This window comes from Gasterosteus aculeatus, chromosome 15 (assembly GCF_964276395.1).
Source record: "Gasterosteus aculeatus chromosome 15, fGasAcu3.hap1.1, whole genome shotgun sequence".
Taxonomy (NCBI): Eukaryota; Metazoa; Chordata; class Actinopteri; order Perciformes; family Gasterosteidae; genus Gasterosteus; species Gasterosteus aculeatus.
This window is the reverse complement of record NC_135703.1, coordinates 6,170,719-6,190,736: the sequence shown is the minus strand read 5'-3', so window position 1 is coordinate 6,190,736 and position 20,018 is coordinate 6,170,719. Positions and strand designations below refer to the sequence as shown.

Sequence of the window (20,018 nt, the reverse complement as noted above, 5' to 3'; positions counted from 1 at the left end):
GTCATACACATGATTAATAATTAATAATATCAAACATGATTCCTTTTAATGACAATTTATGAAATAGTCTTAATTTGTGGTAGTAGCTCCTATCTCGGAAACAGTGCTGCTCCTCACACAGGGACATGTTTAGTGGATTGTGTGCAGACCCTGGAGCCCTCAGCTAGAGTGCCAGTCTGTTCCCGTGGAGCAGTCAACCAGACAAACCCAGCCAAGAGAGAGCGAGGCACAGGCAGCGGGCCAGCAAACGGGCCTGGAAAACACTCCACCACGGCAGAGAATTAATAGCGTTCTTATTGCAGAGTGGGCATGGGGGGGGACAGTAGTTTTGCATCAAGGAAAAGGACAGTTGTGCATTATTGCAGGAATCAATGGGAGAGTTTCACCAGGCCGTTATCGGACTAGACCTCGATGAGGAGGAAAGTGAGCAGAGGAGCAGAGTTGGCAACGGTCGCATCCTGCACAGCACAGCTCCCGTCTGCCTGAGACCGAAGGTGGCGCGGCACCTGTGCCATTTTGGCCCCGGCATCGTATGGGCAGGAGGTCAAGGCCGGGGCAACATCTGCATCCCATCAGAGGACCTGGCCGTGTGCCAACATCAGGAAAGTCTCTCGCAGAGAAATCCTAAAGAATAGATTGCAAAAGGGCCGAAGCGCGGATGCCCCATTTTCGCTTTCTTTCTTCCCAACCGCCATTGTCATCGACGCCGATCACACCTATTGCACGATTTCTAATTCTATCCTTTTGTTTTTGGAAATACAAGCCAATGACATTTACCATATTTAAGTTCTTTATGAGGGAAACACACTCTGCAGTGTGTCACAATTACCTGACTGATTTTAACACGAGGACCCTGACCGGCCCTGTCGGGTTTGCTACAGTTAAGTCCGCCGCCTTCGGCTTTGCGATGGTGGGTAAAACAAACCACCTAAATTGATACTAGCCGCCAGCACACTAAAGAGAAAATCATTATGCATCATTAGGTGAAGATTTAGTTTTCAACGTGTTTAGCAGGAATTAAGCAAAGCTCTTGTTGACATGGATTGACTGCTGTAATGCTTTATTGTCAGTGCTCCAGGAGGCAGAGGGAGGGCCGGCCTAGTTGGGGCGGCAGCAATGCGCCGAAAGCAAGGATTTATGGGATGTTGGGAGGACCAGCCTGTTGTAGCGCAGAAAGACTGGAAAGAAAGGAAAGTACGGTAGCAAGTACGGTCGATGATTTGGAAAATGAGACAAAGGAGACGGATGAAAGGGCGTCAAAGGACTCGGTTAAAGAATTTTCAAATTGTGTGCTTTTACAGACGTACATCACATGAATTTATTTGTATCGGAAGATCTTAACGTGTTCTCTCAATGACAGATGCATGACACCCTCTTTAGATCTTAACTTACAGATCCTTGGCTAGAAATGACTGGACAGGTCCTGATTATTGGATTATTCTGAAGTTTTCCTAGTATCTGAATGGCTACAGGGACATACATCCAAGTGCTGTTGGCTTTTTTTGGAGGGGGGGGGGGGAATTGGATGTAAAACTAGTAAAAGGTAGAACGGGGGGTAGGAACATGAACAACAACACGCAGATACATTTCCCTCCTCCCCTGACGCCTCTGTGTTTGTACGCGTTGGCGTCTTTGCGCGTCTGAATGTGCGCGCGAGAGCCGCTCAAACCGCCGAGCAGGAGAGGGCAGTCTTATCCAGCTCTCCAGTATTGACAGTATCACTAATCCCCTCCACCTGCTCAAACACCCACGCCCCCCCAACAAAAAAAAAAACACATCCCTCCGCCTCTTCCATGTGGCTGTGCCGGGAGTCCCCGGGGCCAGGATGCGCATCTGCCTCCGTCTCCACACCAGTTATCGGCCCCGGCCCGGCCACGCTCCCCCCGCGCCTCCCCCCAAAGCCTTCCTGCATCGTGCACATTAATCGCCGCAAAAACAAATAGTTTTCAAATGTTTGGAAAAGACACAGTGTTTGCATCAGGGCCTAACAAAATAATTTTTACAAGCTATCCAGTTGTGATTAGGGCTGAGAGAATTGAATTCATGTGGCATTGATAATATTAATATTAGCCTAATTAATTATGTTGTTTGAACTTGCACAGCACGGTGTGTACATTCTACACAACACTAACCAGCCGGAGCTGGAACTGAGCTCTCAGGCGTCTCTATCGCCCGCCGGCTCTCCCCAGTCCATGACTGCAGCACACAATTCATCAACTCCTGGATATCTAATCCCCCTGCGGCTCCGCTCACTTCCTGAAGTCTAAGAAATAACTTTACTGCGGCGACCAGAATTCCTATGAATACTTGATGACTTGCATGGGAAGGGAGACTGTTTCATCTCACTTCGTAAGTGGCATTCTTCTTCGAGCGCGTGGGCAAACCTCCCCATTTATGAAGGATGTTCAGAAAAAGGGTGATAATAAAATGCAACATTTTTTTTTTTTAATGAGTCACTAATTAAGGTAACAGCAGTACAGTGGGAGCAGCATTGCGTCGCAGACAGTTTGAGGCAACAAGGACATCTGCCTTTTTTTTTTTTTTTAGTGCAGAAGACAAGTGACTGAGCCCAAATAAGCCCTGTGTGAAGAGGTCCGCTGTAGTTTGTTCCCTTAATCATCACAGGGCAACATTTTAACGTCCCCTGACCCAGAAGCACTGCAGATCAAGCCAACCGTGTCTTTGGATGAGCAAGTGTTGATCTGTGCAATTACTGGGACACATACTCACTGACCCTTCACAGCAGTCATCTTAGCCGCAGAGGGGGACCACCCAGACCTCCAGAGAGGGTCTCAGTCCTGTTAATAGTTCAGATCACACTTCTCTGTGATGGCCTCTTGACCTCTACTTTGTGGTTCGAGGTCAGAGAGGTGGTCATGTGTCTCTCTTAGCCAGACAGGCCTCTGTAGCTCACGGTTGGTGGGGCTGTCTCCGTCAGGCCCCCTACACCTCATTACAAAGGGTGGCTGTTTCCAGTACACGGTGCTACTGCTGACTAATTGTGTGTCCTTACAGCATGATTGTTAACAAACTCCCTTTACAGCAGCTTTAGGGGTCCATTTCTGTGCACACTGGCAGCCACAGAATTTATATATTTGGCACAATAATAATAACAATAATAATAATTATTATTATTAAAAAATTATTAAAAAAAATGTTTTACATGAGCAGAAATCCATGTTGTCCATTTACCATAACATGTCAGAAAGTTTAGCCTTGTGATTTGGTGATGGATTAGTATTTAAAAACAAATGAAATATTAAGTCAATTGACATTTAGATTTCTTCAGCTCGAAGAAAATCGACAATGAAAAACGGTGAAATGCACATTTCCCACATTCAAGGAGCAGTAGCCTTTTGTCTCCCCGGTGTACAAAGCAACCCCAGCGGAGTCCGTATGCCGGAGCCAGGCCAACGCGCTCTCTGCAGAACGAGTGGTTTCTTCAAGGTGCATCGTCCCTGCAGAGCGTGGGTTTCTGGACGGAGGGCAGCGAGGTGTTCAAATAGTCATTAACTGAAGTGTCGGCCCAGCCTGGCCGAGCGGTAGTCCACTCGGAGCTGGACGAAGGCGTGCAGGAGGTTTCGGTCCAGATTGGTCAGCTGCTCACCTGAACAAACCTGCTTCAGGTTGTCGGGGGCAACCACCAGGAGGTTGCAGAGGGCGTGAAGTGTGTCGAAGAGCTGCAGCACCAAAGGTACCTGTAGAACAATACACTTAGGAGTTATATCAGATGACACATATGCAGTGTAACCAAGTGTATTCCTTTCACACATGCAAACCGGTCATGACAATTTAAATGTATTAATCATTTTACATAATGAATCATGTTTTTTTTTTTTATAAGGTTTAAAAAGGCTGCAGGATCTCCTATGTAACAATTTGCAGTGATAATACATAAGCAATAATATCAATAATTAGTTAGAGCCCTCTTTGTATTTACTGAAAGTGTAAAATCACTGAAAGAGCATCCCCCTCTAATTGACACAACTACTTTATGAAACAACAGACATAATGAGGGTCGTTGTTGGAGGATGCTCGTTTTGTATCCTGGACCCCCCCCGCCACCCCCATCCCATTCCATCCCCCCCTCCTGCTCACCCTGAAATCCTTGGCGCATCGTCGGTATTCAGCCACGTCGCAGATGGCCAGCATGCCTCCCATTGAGCTGTAGCTGTACTGCTGTAGGTGCTCGTGGATGAGCCGGTGAAAACGAACGCCCAACTCTGTCAGCACCGTGTCCACGTTTTTCCCGTCCATGGACTTCCGCACATGCTCCACCTGCCGACTGACGTAGGCGCATACCTTGGAGCAAGCCTTCCGGGGAGGGGAGACACACACGGTAAACATGCTGACCAATACAGAAAAGGTAATTCAAAAAACGCTACATTTTATGCGAAGAGCAAAGGAACAGATGGAAGTGATTTGAAAGTCACTTTCAAGCTGATTTGCTTGGCGTTGAAGCTCAGTGGCGGTGGCCGAGGCCTCGAGGTCTTACTGTGGTGTACTGGATCATGACGTTGTTCTCATCCTCGGGCTTGAAATCGGTCTTTTTCTGCTCCGTCGCCAAGATGTGCTTCATTTGGCCCACCATGCAGTTTATTGTTCTGTGTGTAGCAGAAAAACGACACAACCAATTTGGGTTCTGGTGACATCTGAGACACATCACATGCAGCAGTAACCGCTCAATATACTGACCTGTCAATTCCTGTGTCCAGTTTCACTTCCATCTGCTCAATCACCTCTTTCTTCTTGTGCAGGCACTCGGCCAACTTAGGAGAGGAGCTGGAGACATAGATTTAAAACGAAGGTACAATTTAGAGGTTTCCCTCTTATTTAAGAGTAAGTTGATGAAGTGGCTGGAATAATCAACTAATGTGTATTATATAACCTGGAACAGACCTTATAAGAGGCATGAGCTGGTCATTAAACTGCTTGTCAAACAAGTGGAAGATAGAGTTTGCCTGTTGAACGACGTCCAGGAAGTAGAGGTTGGCATTCTTGGCATCCGATGAGGGAATTGCTGTTGATCAAAAGAGAGAGCGAAGAACTCCAGGTATAAAAAAAAAAAAAAAGTGGTAGATCCTTAGATTCACAGAATGGCACCGTCGCCTGCTCTATATGGGTTGCATTTCTTTGATAAAATAATATTCCTTATGTAGGCAGCACTGGGAGACGAAAGAACATATTTATTTAATCCAGTGTAGCAGACTAAAAATAATAAAATACATCCTACATTCAGCCACATGGAGCATGAACAGAAGGGCCACAGAGGCACAACTCTCTGTATGACAAACCTCAAGTGAAAAAGGGCAACGCATAATCTAATTAGAAAAACATCTATTCCAAACTCTAGTGTTTGTTATTGTTAGCCGCCTGGGTTTGATAATTCCCTATATATATATATATATATATATATATATATATATATATATATATATATATATTCACCCCTGACTCAGTACACGGCCTTCCACTTATCCATCATGATCACTGGGATCAGAACGATTTCTAATTTCTTTCTACGAGTCGACACAAACTACCAGAACATCCAGAGCGCTGTAGATTCCACGACGCTGGACTGTCTGATCCAGAAAGCAGAGGCTTTCTTTTGCCCCGCATCCATCCAAGAATGTGGTTTATAAATGACGAAAACAACGTCCCTGATTTGAACTGAAGTGAGCAGAGATTGTGGGTGAGCTTAATCGGCTGTACCTGAGAGGCCAATCTCTAGGGCGTAGTCAATGTGATCCACACACAGATGGTCGACCAGCAGCAGGAAGATGGAGAAGGCATTCTTGGGCAGGTCTGAAGGATCTGAAAGCTACGCACCAATAAACCGAAACAAAGGGAACACCTTTAGCCATTTCGCCTGGCAGGGTTTTTACTCTTCATACTGCCGTCAGCGAAAGAAAACCCTCACCCTGTTGCATCTCTCAAAGGCATGACGCGTCTCCTGCAGCAGGTTGACAACTAGCTCAGGAGACAGAAAGGTCTCCCCATGGGTGTCAATCATAGGGCCGAGAGGGAGGTTGGTGCGCTGTCTGATCCGCTCCTTCAGTTCTTGGATACTGTAGAAAGACACAGAAGGGTTGTTTTTTTTGTTATTATGTCTTACAATTTCGTAAAATGAATAATGAGTCCTAATCCTGAATGAAACCCAAAGCGCACCTGCCGGTGCCGATTGGGCGCTTCTGGTGATTCTTGGAGTCGTAGTAGCGCTGCAGAATCAAGGCCCCTCGGGTGCGAAGGTATTCCCTCTCGATCTCAATGTAGCTTTCGAGGTATGAGGAGAATATGCTCTTTATCAGCTTAGACAGGAAAGTGTGCTTGTCCGAGCCGAGGTTGAACTCAGTCAGTTTAGTGGCCAATGCGGTGGTCCTGGGGAAGGAGCAGAAATGTGTAGAAATGTAAACATAACGTCGCCGTGACAACAGAGCGTCAAATCAAAGCCAGAGAGGAAATACCTGGTGTAGAGATCATAGAGGTTCTTAAGGTATTGCTCCACATCAGAGTGTCGTGTTTTGTCCAGTTTTTCTTTGACGTGGCTCTGCAGACACAAGGACGTTAAATATAACAAACGAGTCCAAACATACCATAATAAAAAAAAAAAGGAGAAGTAATAGAAATACCTGCAATTTGTTTTCAAAGATGTTCTGAATGAGTTTGGCCATCACAGTCTCTGGGCTGCTGAAGACCTCCCCCACCTGCTTGTTGACCCTCTGGCAGAGGGCCGCAGTGTCCTCGAACACATCGTTCCTCATGTAGGCCCCCTAGAGGGACGCACAAAGGGTAAACCAGCAGTCGGTGGGTATTACTGACAAACAAAAAAGTGGGATATTATGTATAAGCAAAACGTTTTACACTCACTTCCTGACACTGCTTGATGTAGACATCCACACAGTGCGCGTAGCCCTACAACAAAAAGATACAGTTCTTAAAAGTGCAAGTTAGAACAGTACACTGAAGTTAGTAACAAACCACCATCAAAAGACGATGGTCAGACCAAAATTCAAATGATTCTTTGAAGGCACCTTGAAATGTAACAGAACCGCTGCAACCTCCCGCATACGTCCGATCTCCCCCATGCGCTGGGCAGCTGTGAACTCCTGGATCAACTGCCTCTCCAGGTCATGGTACTTACCTGGGAAATAACACAAACAAAGACACAAACAGTACTGTCATTTGTAGATCACTTTTTCTCTATTTGTAATGGGGACATGGATGTTTTTTTTTCTCTTTAACTTACTTGCAATTTTTGCCTTGACATCTGCAAATCTGTCAGAGGAAAAGAAAAGAAAATACATCTTCAAGGAAACACTTCCAAATTCTATCTTGTTAATGTATGTTTAATTTGTTGCACACTTTAATAGTTGATGTTTTCAGGAGCTGGGCCTACACTGTGGGGAATAATGTACATCACTAATACTCCACCTTCCCCTCGTTTCACGATGCTCTGGTCTAAAGCTGCCTCCGGGATGCCTGACTCACCTGTCGAACGGCAGCTCCTGGGCGATGAGATGCAGCTTCTGAATTATATCAGCGGCCTCCTTAATCTGAAGGAGAGACAGAGAGAGCCAGGTGAGGTAAAGAGAGAGAGAGAGAGAGCACGACAAGACCATAAAAAGGTGGACATCCAGACAGGCCATCACCGGCGCCGTCTCCACTTGAGGGGGTGGGGGGGGGGGGGAAATCATCATTTTAGAGCTGCCCCTCTCCGCCTCCCCATGTTGAACAGGGAGCTGATAACAGACAGGCTGCGCTCACCTGGGCGTCGGCAGCAGTCCTGACTTAGCAGCACATATCGGCATGCCTTTTCTGAATGGGCTGTAATCCCACAGGAGTCTAAATCGCCTTCAATAATCTGTCCGGCCAGGGATGGCCGTCTTAAAAAAAAAAAAAGAAAAAAAAGAAGAAGGGGGCCCTGTTGAGAGCCCCCCCACCTACCTCCCTCCTGATACACACTGGCTGAAAAAGCCCCGGACCTACGAAAGGCCCGCCGTCCGCAACTCCTCTGTTCCCGCAGATGCCTGCCTCAGCTAACATCATTACTCTGCTCCCGTGAGGAGGATCCAGCCTTTCTGCTCGGCGAAGGTTTTCTAAGTATCTGTCCCCCAGCTAAGATTAGCTAAATCCCATGTAAGTAATGTAGCCGTCTCCCTGCAGTCAGGGTTTAGCAGCACTTGTCTCCACGCTGGCGGCCCAGCCCTCCCTTTCAGAAGGATTAGCAAAGCCATCCCCCCCTTCAGCTATTCACTTGCAGCTTTCCTCTTTCCCCCTCGTCTGGAGGTATGCTCAGGAAAAAAAAAAAAAGGAATCTGACCAGATATTTCTGCATGCCTCTCTGGAAAACTAGCTCCATCTCCAGCTCTCGTCTCTGGGATTGACCCCCCAAGACTCGACGCTTTGCAGCCGCTAAATAGTGTTGCTAGGAGGAGTTAATCTAAAGCATCCCCATCGTTGTGCGGCCACTTGGAAAACTGCAAAATGTTACTTTAATGTGTTCACTTGTCTAAATCAAAAAAGGGTCCCTGTGTGGGCAGGAACTAAGTAAACCTGTGAAAGTCATCTTTCTGCATGCATGTTATCACCGCCCTTACATGCACCACAATGCCACCAGCGCTCTGCTGCTGTAATGCAAAACCAAAGCGGAGGACCAACCAAATTCCCGCTCCCAGACAACCTCCTGTAAATGTAATTAGGGTTGACATGAGCATGTTGACATCCATCCTAGTCAATCATCCAGCCATTGTCAAGACAGCAAATGACAGTTTATTAATCCAAATTAGCCCTGGGATCCAACTAAAGGGATAAACTTGACAAATTAATATGGATGGTTTACCTCATAATCCTTTTCATTCTCACCTCCAGCTGTGTCACAGTGAGGGTCCTCGTCAATGTGCGCACACACACACACACACACAAAGTGAAAAGAAGGCGTATGCAGTCACCTTGTCGGGGTTATTGAAGACATCACTGCGTAGGTCTCCATCCAAGAACTCGTTGAAGTAGGTCATTAGACGCTGAGCCTCCACGGCCCGCTGTCGAGGCGTGTTCACCCCCTCCAGCTGGTCGCCAAGGTGGCAAACCTTTGTCGCCACATAGCTTATGTGCTCATCGAGCTCCTGGAAATGTTGAAAGGCCACCTGCATAGACAAAGAGGCATAAATAAAAAAGGCATGTGATGAATGAAAGAACACCATAAATCTGAAGGACATGGAGGTACATGTGATTGGCGGCTTGACCGTGCAACCCACCTGGTTGCTTCTTTGCAAGTCTTGCACTTTGTGGGCAAATTCCTTGGCCTCGCGATGACACTGATGCTCAAGCTTCTCCACTCGCCGCTGGATCTTCTCGTCCAACTGCTTCAGCTCTTCAATGTGGCTCTCGAATTCTTCCAACAGCCTATCACAGAGGAAAGGGAGACAGTCAAGAACATCACACTGGTTTTAACCACATACACTGCAGGTCAAACACTAAAGAGGGTATTACCCTGGAGGAGCTGTTGGGTACCCCAAGGTTAAATCTGCCCCACCGAACACACGGTTGTAGTTCTAGTTAGTTAGAGAGCAGCGCCGGAGGCTTTGCGCCCGGGTGCCCAGGCTTAAGAAGCTCTGAAAACTAGCTACTTCGTCAGCTGCATTACAAGTGCCATCAGGACTGTACAGCAAATGTTCTAAGTCAGCACCACATTTCACCCACTAGGAAACATCCCAAAATGATGAGTGTATAATCTCTTGACTAATTCCCTCTGCACTGGCTACAGCTTAAAAGACATCTCCCATCCCTTCCCCATAGACACTCATTCACTGGCTGGTGAGTCACAGTACGGAGGCCCTCCACAGATATGTTGTCTCTGACTCTTTTCTAAGAGCTTCAGAGGAGGTGGTGGCGACCGTTTTGTGGAGGAAGTAGATAAGGCAGGAAGTTAAACTCTTATGGCATTTTTACTTGCAAGTAGTAACTCGGCCCTCAAGTGTAAACACATCAACAAGCAGTGAGTATACTAATGAAACAAAATCTAGATTCCTGTATTTCTCCAAATCAACACAAAAGCATACGAGAGACCGAGATGTTGGCTTCAGTAAGCGCACAAGGTTTCACTCCAAGGGTTTAGCAAGTTGATGCCGGCGGCTGAAAATAAAGAAATCTTAAATTTATTCATGAGAACTTTAAATTGATCAGATATAGAATTTTTTTTATGGTATTATGTGTTTTTGTCTCCTGACCCATTGAAATGCTGCCTAAGAAAAAAAAAAAAGTCAAATTAAGTGAAAATTTGAATTAAAAAAAAAGGCATGGAATTGGCATCAGAGATGTTCAGCAGTGTTACAACGCTGACGCTGAAGTTCTAAACAAAAGCTTTTAAAACCAGAAAGAAAGTAAGCAACTTTAAGAAATTTGAGGATGAAAATAAAAAAGGAAATCTGTCCATTTCTGTTGGTGTTTAATGTGGACACTAAAACATGTTGTGCACCAACAGTACCTTTTGGGGTCGAATGCCTCGGCCCCTCCTTTGGAGCCTCCCCCAGGTGTCCTCCATGCCAACCTTTCGATGTACTCATCTGCATCAAAGGGCTCCTGAAGGGGCAGAGAAGCCAGTGAGTGCACAGATTGTTTTCCCTCACACCGTAATAAAAATCATCAAAACACCCGAAACGATTGAAGGACACTGCATCTTAAAGTTACACGAATAACTTGCACAGGTTTTACAGCATCCGTCTTCTTCCACTGCACACGAACTGTCAACCACATTGACGCTATATTCCTCACTCTTGTCTACATTTAATAAGAGCGATGTGGGACGTCGTTAATCCTCTTTTTTGCACTCGGGAAAAACGAGTCGTTACGGGTTTTAACCGTGAATGATAGTTAGCAACATAACGTCAGCTAGCCTGGCAGCTAACGCAGCTTTCCGGTGCAGCAGTCATCTTTACCTCGAACAGCTGAGGTGTTGTCGCCATGTTCCGGATCCAACTTGCACCGCGGGGGGAATTCAATTCAGAGGGAGGCTCTCGGAGTCCGCGATACTGCCGAATTCCACATGGATTTACCGATTTCGTACAGTTTCGCCCTTTGGTGACAGCTAGCGCTAGCGGAGTTAGCAGTGCAGCTTCCTGTATGGGTGGAGAAGGGTGGAAATAAATGCCGGCTAGTGCGCAAGCGCGGATGTCGCGTGATTGGCGGTTGTTGTCACGTGAGACAGGAGCAGGAAGTAAAAAATGCTGCGCTGATCAAATTCATACGGAATATTTGAATTTAACAACCGTAACCAGAGGATGCGAATTTTAACGCCAGGGTCGCCGAACAGCCTGTAAAGAGACGACAGGAGTGCAGCCAGACAAATGAGTGTGCGCGCTTTGTGGATTATTTCTCACGAGAAGGGAGAACATGTATCAATGCGCTTTACAAGGTACCGTCACGTGAGGGGCAATCTGTGTCGTAATCCTGTTTACAATTGTGTGTTTGGGCAGTTTAGTCACTCGCATACAGTATTTCGTATTCTAAAGTCTCCCCCCCCCCGCACACAGGAGGTTTGCTACTGTTGAGCACCGTGCGAAGAGCCTCGCAGGTTCCTCTTACGTAGCAGTCCCAGAAGACTACAGTGTGCTGCAGCTGCTGCTCGCCGAGCTCGGGCTTTCAGACTCGGACAAGTGCTACGTGGCCCTCCGAGATGATTGCCTACATCGTCAGCGATCACCAGCCGTGGAGCTGTGCGTGGACGGTCCTGGAAAGGGAATACTTTGGCCAGTGTTGGCAATCTCCCAGGGGCCTCTTACCCTAGCGTGCCTGCCCATAGTGGATGCCCCCGCTGAGCCACGGCCTCCCCTTGCCAGCCTGCTGTCGGTCTCCCAGGGCCTAACGCTCTTGGCAGGTCTGCAGACTTTTCTCCTTGGCTCTGGGGGGAAGCCTGATAACGAGGGGCTGGCCTCTCGCCTGGCCATGCTTCCATCTTTGCTCTTGCAGGTTTGTCCACTTGGCACGCCGCTGGATGTGCCGATTTCGGGGGCACCTGCCACTTCCGCGGTGCCCACTCCCGCTGGGAGCCAGAAGCAGCCGTTCTGGAAGACGGGGCTCCACCGCGGCCGGGCGGTGGTGAACGTGGCGCTCAAAGAAACGGTGCGCTCCATGCAGTATGGTAAGCGGAGCAGACAGGACCTGTGGGATGTTTACGGCACCGTGACATGCAAAGTAAGAGCCGGGTGGAAAGGAAAGCAAACAATGCCCTCGTTTATTTTTGCATTTTTCATTCTTTTCCTCCATGCTACTCCTTTTTTTTGTTTTTGTCTTTCTGATGACAGTGTGAAGTGGAAGGTGTACTCCCAAATGTGACGGTGACCCTCACGCTGCCACCAAATGGTTCTCCACTTCAGGACATCCTGGTCCATCCTTGTGTGACCTCACTGGATTCTTCTATCCTGACTGCCAGCAGTGTGGATAACTGTGACGGCTCAGCTTTCTCTGGGCCCTACAAGTTCCCCTTTTCTCCTCCTCTGGAGCCCTTCAGGCTGTGCAGCTATACATCTCCGGTATTAAACACACATGCAAACCATGTTTGTCCTCTGACAGGTTAGTTTTAATAAGTGAATTCTACGATATTTTTGTCAGGTACCTGTTCCCCCGATCCTCGGCTCCTATCAACTGAGGGAGGAAGGGAACCAGCTTTGTGTGTCCGTAACCCTCAAACTTCACGAGAGTGTGAAGAACTGTTTTGAGTACTGTGAGGCGCACATGCCGTTCTTTAACAGGTACGTAGCAAAAGACGATGTCATTTGTCTTACCCGCCAGCGCTTGTTTCCTGTTTAAAGTTTTTTTTGATCAATGCCATCTTTGGGTTAAGTTAAATGATTCTATGATAATTTCACGTTCTGTCTAGACAACAGTCGGTTTTAATGCCTGAGAATTATACATTCACTAATGTATGATTTGGATACTTTTCAAATCTAATTAAAAGTTGGTAAAACACCTGTTTTCACTACTAATGCACACATTTACTAGCTACACAGATGAGTAATGTAAAGATAATCCCAGCTGGCAAAATAAACCATCATTGAGAGAATTCCTTTTTGAGAAAAAATGCTATAAACATCCAAAACCGCACTTATCACATGAGTGACATATTACTAATTCTAGCTATTGCTGAGAAGTTTTTCGTTTCAATACTTTAAAATGTTTTATGGTGTCTAATGTGGGAAACACATGCTGCTTATTTACACTGCACATTTTCTTCTGCCAAACCCCGTATTGGTTTCATTAAATGTGTCACCTTAGCTGAATCAATGAGTCATCCAACTGATAAAAATACTCTTCTCACACAATTTTCAGAAAGGTGCCACTAGCAATCTGTACAACTGATATTTTACTATTAGACCAGTCGGTTGTCTTTCACAAAACATTTCCAGTTTTCCTCGTAGAGCTGAGAAGATAATACCGGTTTTCTTAAGTCATTGAACCCCACCTCTTTAATCAAACATCTGCGTCTTGTGCAGGGACCAGATGGGTGTTGTGGAAGTGAAGGTGAGCTCTGGACAAATGGACGTTTCAAAGGAGAAGAACCTCCTGGTCTGGGGCCTGGGTAGGCACTGTGCTGCTGAGCATTAACTTGAATACAAAATATCACTTTAATGCAGCTGTATCACTTGAAGTTGATTCCAATGAGTAGTTTTCCTCTCTCACTGATATTCAGGACAAAAGTTCCCTAAATCTCGTGAGGTCTCAATGGAGGGCAAGATCAGCTTTCCCGGGCCGACACCGGGACCCACTGATCCTATTTGCACAGAACTTACAGCCTATATCAAAGTAAGTTAATAGAAGTGTTGCCGTTTAGAAGCTCCGTTGAAAGATCTGTGATTCATGTGATTTCTTTCATCTAGTTTGTTAATTCACACCTACACCAAGTAGCTAATGAGATGCGGTAAAACGCTTATTGAATTTCTTACTATATAATCATTGGATCGACAAGTGATTTACACTCTTGTTATCTTCACAGTTGTATTTCAAAGTGCCCGACATGACGCTCTCTGGGTGCTGTGTTGACCAGCACTCAGTGCAGGTGTATTCCTCTGCCAAGCCACGGATCATCACATGTAAGCGCACAATAGTTTCATGACCAACGTATTTGCTTATGTCCATTTTTCTGAGACTTTAAAACAAGACGGATGCTTTTTTTTTTTTTTTTTTTTTTTTCAGCCAGAGAACTTCAATCCAAAGAGTACTTCATATGGAATTCCAGTGGAACTGCTCCGGTGTCCTCTGGGCAGATGATGCTGTAGCACGGACACGTTAAGAGGGAAGGTGCTCGCGTCACTGCGACGTAACAAGACTGAAAACTGTTGAGCAAATACTTTACAGTGATCCAGATCACCAATCCCCGGAAACATGTTACCGGTAACATTTAGATAACAGTCAATGGTCAGCAGATAATATTAAAATCATCTCGTCATTTTGCATTGACTGGCAGAAGTATTCATTTTGTTGATTGAGCGATACTTTGAAAAACACAACAACCTGTTCCTAGAGTCCCAACTTTTATCCCACAACATTCACCCTCCCTCCGATTTATCCCACTGCAGACACAAGGGCCACCCCTCGCTCCGACAGTCCCACTTCACTGACTCTCTATCAGCCGGATAATTAGCAGCTGGGGTCTTGTCATCAGCTGTTGTGGGGCCCGGACGAGAGGGGCGGCGGGGCTGTGAAAGGCCTGTCTGCTCTGGCCAGTGTCTTGGCTACAAAAGACTCCTCTTTTGGAGCTGGCAGGAGTCCTTGTCCCCCCCCCCCCCTCTTTTTGACCCCATCCCCGCCCTGTCAACTAGTGGCTGGTTCAAACACTCAACCTCTCCAGCCAGACTGTGATTGAGCGCTGACCTTCTGGCCCTCTGAGACTTAAAAGCAGCCGGCCCCATTCAGAGAGAAGGACCGGCCTAATTGGTGAAAAAGTCACAGGAATGGAAAATGGAAATGATTGGGTCACCTCTGGGCTGCGTTAACGCTTATTAATTAATGTAGAACCTGAGGTATTTTATTTGGATCCATATTGCATTAAAGATGGTAGTTAAGTAAAGGCACGTAGTTCAAGATGTTTCTCACTCTTCACATTAACAATGATGGATTCCGTAAAGCTCGATTTACATTTCCCCCATGAAAGCTCCACCTCCACTGCGTTAAGGTAAATAAATATCCGGCCGATGAAGGGTTAAATCAAAGACTATTCCACAGCAGCCAGACTCCTCTGAGTGGCCTCATTGTCCGCCGTTGGCCTCTTGTGCCCCTCGCTGCTCCAAATGCTACATTCTCACGTGGATTTCCACTCAGAAGGCCGACCATGACCAATCCTCTGTCAATTGGAACCAATTGCTCACACGGCATCCTTCACCTTCTTTTTATGTAGCGGCACGGAGTGGCAGACACCGAGACCTCCCGGCTCCCCCCCCACCCCGCACCATGATTTGGCTTTAACGCCCAGTGTGTTTGGCTAGCGAACTGGAAAAGGAGACAGGGTTTTTTTTTTTAAATGTTTTTTTTGAAGAGTTTGGCCGCTCTAAATCTCCTCAGTTTCCCAATATGTGGTCAGTCTGGCTCCTCCAGTCTGCAGTCAGTGGGCTGACTTTGCTTTGTTGGTTGAATGGCTCGCTAAGTAGACGCACTCGTTTTAATGTGTTCTTCTGCTCCAGTGCCTTCAGCTCTTGCCTCTTGGGGTCTTTTGTTTGTGCCTTTTTTGTTTACTTCGTCCTTGTTTACTCTTGTATACACAGTGACAACAAAGGGACACTTTCGAACAATAACGATAATTTGTCAGGGTGAAGTAACTGTGTGGATGGTTAAAAAATACATGTACATGTTAATACCTCACAACGTTGCATAGCCTGAAATACGCAAAATTACTCTTATTCTTATTCCAAAATATTACTTTTATTACTGTTATTCACTTAAGTGTGTGACTTTACTTCTGTGTCCTTTGACCCAATAATGACACCCAGTGGTAGAATGCAATAAAGTTACATTTAAACCGTTCTTTTACACACTTAAATGCTAATTTCATCTACCAGCACTACCAGATAATCTTCATGTTTAATTCCCCCATGTCCCAGCAATGAGCTCACTGTGCCTGAGGACCAGGCTTCAGTTGGCCATTGTGTCCCCAGGTGTTGGTTTGGAGTCCAGTCCTCCGTATCTGCAACCCCTTTAAAAGACGGCCCCGGGTCGAGCGCTTGCAGTGCAATTATCTGTTTTCCGACTAATTATTGTTCGACAGCTACATCTTCACACATAATGGGATGTCGTCACACTGAGGGATTCTTTTGTTTTCATTTCTATAGCAAATGCCTACTAATAAGGCTGAAGCTTCAAAGCTGGCTGATATGAATCACAACTCTTTGAACTACATTTCTAGTGTGTTTTTTTTTTAATGTTTGCTATCAATAATGTAGTGAGGCTAAATGAGCTTCAGACTCACTGGCTCCACAGCAAGTGTTCTTACTGCTTCTACCCATAGAGGGCGTCATACACTCAGACATGGAAGCACCCACATCAAGAGGTTTATTCATATTGCAAGACGGTTCACTCATTGTTCATATTTTAGCTTATTCTCCCTGATCCCTTTAACACATTTTAATATTTTAATAACGCTGTCTGACAGCCGCTCAGACCGGCACCAAAACCAAGTGTACCCCGGTCTTCTTTTCTCACTACTTCCCTTTCAGTTGTCCCTGTCAAGTGTTTTGTCTGAAGACCGTCTTTCCTCTCTTGTTTCTTGAAGACCTTGATCTGATCCCCACAACACTCGTGCTGTTTGCTCGGCTGGTTGGACCGTCTCTGTTCAAAGGGTTGAGGCAGAACTTTTGGGGTCCAAACTTTCTCCCTTGGTGTTGTCCCAGAAGATGTCCCTCGTGTGGGTCTCCGCCTCTGGTGGTCTTCAGTATTTGTGCGCGACAGGGTAAACCACCAACTGAGAAGATCACTTTATGTCTTTGCTCTATGGCACGTCGGTTGATTCAGGGCCTCCAGGAGTCCTCCCTGGAAACGCCACAGTCAAGGAATAAAGTTTAAATTTCTTACTAATTAAATGTTTCCATAACATGCTACTTTTTACTCATTACATTCCAAATGGGGATATGTAATTAATTGTCTACTATTGTTTTTACTCTCCCAAATCATGTAGTTACTCTTTATTCTTCATAATTAGAATTTACATTAAAAGAATCACAAGCTTATAAAATATAATGCATTGTTACTTAAACTTTGGGGCTTTTTTTCCCCCTTGAAAAATGTTGAGTGCAATGACGTTTCGGAGGTCCATTGTTGGTTAGCAGTCCCACATAAGCGAATCTATATGATACCTATGAACTTTTACTTTGATAGGATTTTGAAAGTAGGACAAAAAAATAAAGGTACTTTAATTTTGATAAAGGTTCTGACTGCTTATTCTACCACTCCAAGAAACGTGCATATTCACACACCGTGTTTTCTTTCCCTCCCTGCACCCTGAGAATAGATCCCATTGTGGGCCAGTCATGGCTGTAGACCCCCCCCTACTTTCCACTCCACCAACACTGTAATCACATCCACTGGGACTGCAGGAGCTCACACTCCCGCCTCACAGCTGTCTCTCTCTTCTCCCTCCTTTCTCTCCCGCGCAGAGCGGCCACGCACCTTCATTTTGCCTCAATATGAAAAGGCTTGATCTGAATTATTCATGTCGCAGATGCACTTCAAGTCTTTACCTGAATCGTTCTTTCCGAGCAAGAGTCTCCTGTCTGGACGATAGTAGAAAACAGGTGGACACCCCCACCTCTGCAATCCCTGCCCTACAAAAAACAACAAATTCCTTATTTGTTTTTTTGTTTTATTGGCGGCGCTTGTGTGAAAGGCCAATGGTTATATTGAGATATTGACACGTCTGGGTGAACATCACAACCAGTCAATAACGCAGAGTTAAGTCTGCAGGAGTCCCAACACTGGATGGAACACGTTAGAAACTTTTCGTATGAATCAGGCAACACAAATAGTCTGCAGTTAACAAAACGAGATGATGCTTGAATTGTTACTTTGCTGTGGCGGGATATTTTTTGCAAAGACCGGTTCTTCTACGCACATGTTGTGTAGTGCCAGAATCCCTATGACCGCAGAGAATGATCTGTAAGGAATAATGAGCCCTGAATGTACACGTTAGCCCGGAGACGTACTAACCGGAGGGGGTGGAAATGGTCATGTCTTGTCTCTGTGGCGGTAACGTCGTCTTCCTCTGTCCCAAAAGTCCTGCTGGCTGCTCCGGCGTGACGGGCAGAGCGGGGAGCGTCCATCGCGGTTCGGCTTGGGGCTCGTCGTCTTGCCGGCTGTTGCTTGGAGCTACTCTACGCAGCCTCGGCCTGGAGGACGTCGAGCCCATTGTCTCACGCCGTCCCCCAATGCTGTCCAACACTAGATTCAAGTTAGTTCATCTTTCTTCAAGTTTACTGTTAATTTACATTTACTAATCCCACCTTTTTTAGTGTCTTCTGTCTTTGTAGGTCTGCTGGTCTTATTGACTTTTCCCACAGAGTGCTGGATTCTCTTCGCATTCCGGCCTTCCCCATTAAAAACGTTCCATTACAGAAAGACTCGATGTTTGAAATCGATTCTCCAGGTGGACCTATTTCTTCCAGCTGCTTCCAAACAAACCTGGAGGTCTTCCCATCTCCTCTGCTTGAGAGCTCAATGTTTGTCCTGTAGCATTTACGTCTGGTGCCAAAGTGTAAAAAACACTTTGGGTTTTGATTTTTTTTAAAAGAAGAAAGTAGGTGGGCACTTCATCTCTGCCATCATACTTTCCATCATTGTAATGACATAAGTTACCATGACAACACTCCCTACAGATTGCTTTCTAACTCAGAAGTTAATGCTTGAAAGAACCTGTTATTTCCCTGAAAAGCCCAGGGGGGCGAGAAGAGACAGTTTGTTTGGGGAAATTGTTAACTGAGAGAAAAAGGTGACTTCATGAGTACTCAGTAAATCATGAGGGGGGGTGGGCTCCCCCCATCATTTGTTTTTTATTTAAGGCTAATTCGCAAATCGCCAAAATAAAATGACTCCTGTCTAAAATCAGCTTTACAGATGAAGAGGGCAGAGTGACACGTGACTAACCAGCTTCAAATATGCATTCAGTGAAAAGCGTAAAAGTAAAAACTTCTTAAAACCCACAATAAACCCCAGGAATGGATTTGATGGAAATTCTCCAAAATAAAATAAAACTCTATGATAAAAATGTTTTCGATGTACACATCTTATTTTAATCTGTACATTCTTGTCAAGCATTTGTTTGTTAATTATCGCTTCTGTGCCTTATAATACAACCAACTACTCGTTAGCAGTTTAAATAGCGAGGCCAAAAGCTAAACCTACAACCCATTAAAGGCACTTTCCCTTCTTGCCAAAGAGCGATTTACATCTCAAAATGAGTTAATTACACTCATATTATACCATTAAACGGACAATACTATGTATATCCTATGTACTATATATACTATACCATGCGAATCCAATTGAAAAAAAAGCTATCCGTTTAAAAAACATAATTGACAATAAATTATTTCCTTTCATCGTTTATTGACTTTGGTGGAAATTAAATGGAAAAAATATAACGTCTATGACTTTGCATGTATATAAAATAATATATAGAACGTCTAAGGATCCAATATGGCCTTGAATAGTGTGTGTTTGTTCGGGGGAAGTGTAGGGGGGGGGTGCATGTCCCTTGTGACACCCTGGCAAATAACGCCACGGCTTATCAGCCTCCAACAGACCTTCCGTATCACAAAATTATGATTTGAACATTACACATCCCTCTGGTTCTTTCTGCAGTGGCTTGTTTATTTTCATATGATAAAATGGCGCTGCAGTTATTTAGCCGAAAGTGTCACCTCAGCAAACGCTTCATCAGAGGCTTTGACTCCACACTCCAGCGATCATAACGCCGCGGCACTTTGTGTGACAAAGGTTACTCTGAAATACTGAGAAACGATTCTCCTGACACTCCTGATCAC

The 20,018-nt window shown here is 45.6% G+C and overlaps 2 protein-coding genes across 2 annotated transcripts; one reads left to right on the top strand and one right to left on the bottom strand.

Moving 5' to 3' along the window:
• Window positions 1-2,423: 2,423 nt before the first annotated feature.
• On the bottom strand, window positions 2,424-11,145 carry exoc5 (exocyst complex component 5). The gene is made up of 18 exons (XM_078089881.1): window positions 10,935-11,145; window positions 10,484-10,578; window positions 9,255-9,402; window positions 8,949-9,143; window positions 7,489-7,553; window positions 7,247-7,275; window positions 7,032-7,141; window positions 6,868-6,912; window positions 6,630-6,770; window positions 6,465-6,547; window positions 6,169-6,378; window positions 5,921-6,068; window positions 5,713-5,821; window positions 4,900-5,020; window positions 4,696-4,782; window positions 4,496-4,604; window positions 4,099-4,314; window positions 2,424-3,698 (listed from the first exon to the last, which is right to left on the bottom strand). The coding sequence occupies exons 1-18, from the start codon at window positions 10,959-10,961 to the stop codon at window positions 3,510-3,512; spliced, it is 2,127 nt and encodes a 708-aa protein (XP_077946007.1). The 5' UTR covers window positions 10,962-11,145; the 3' UTR covers window positions 2,424-3,509.
• ap5m1 (adaptor related protein complex 5 subunit mu 1) lies at window positions 11,114-16,009 on the top strand. The gene is made up of 8 exons (XM_040199203.2): window positions 11,114-11,410; window positions 11,529-12,189; window positions 12,300-12,527; window positions 12,607-12,746; window positions 13,488-13,573; window positions 13,685-13,797; window positions 13,988-14,084; window positions 14,188-16,009. Exons 1-8 carry the CDS (start codon window positions 11,343-11,345, stop codon window positions 14,268-14,270), a joined length of 1,476 nt encoding a protein of 491 aa, XP_040055137.2. The 5' UTR covers window positions 11,114-11,342; the 3' UTR covers window positions 14,271-16,009.
• Window positions 16,010-20,018: the final 4,009 nt, after the last annotated feature.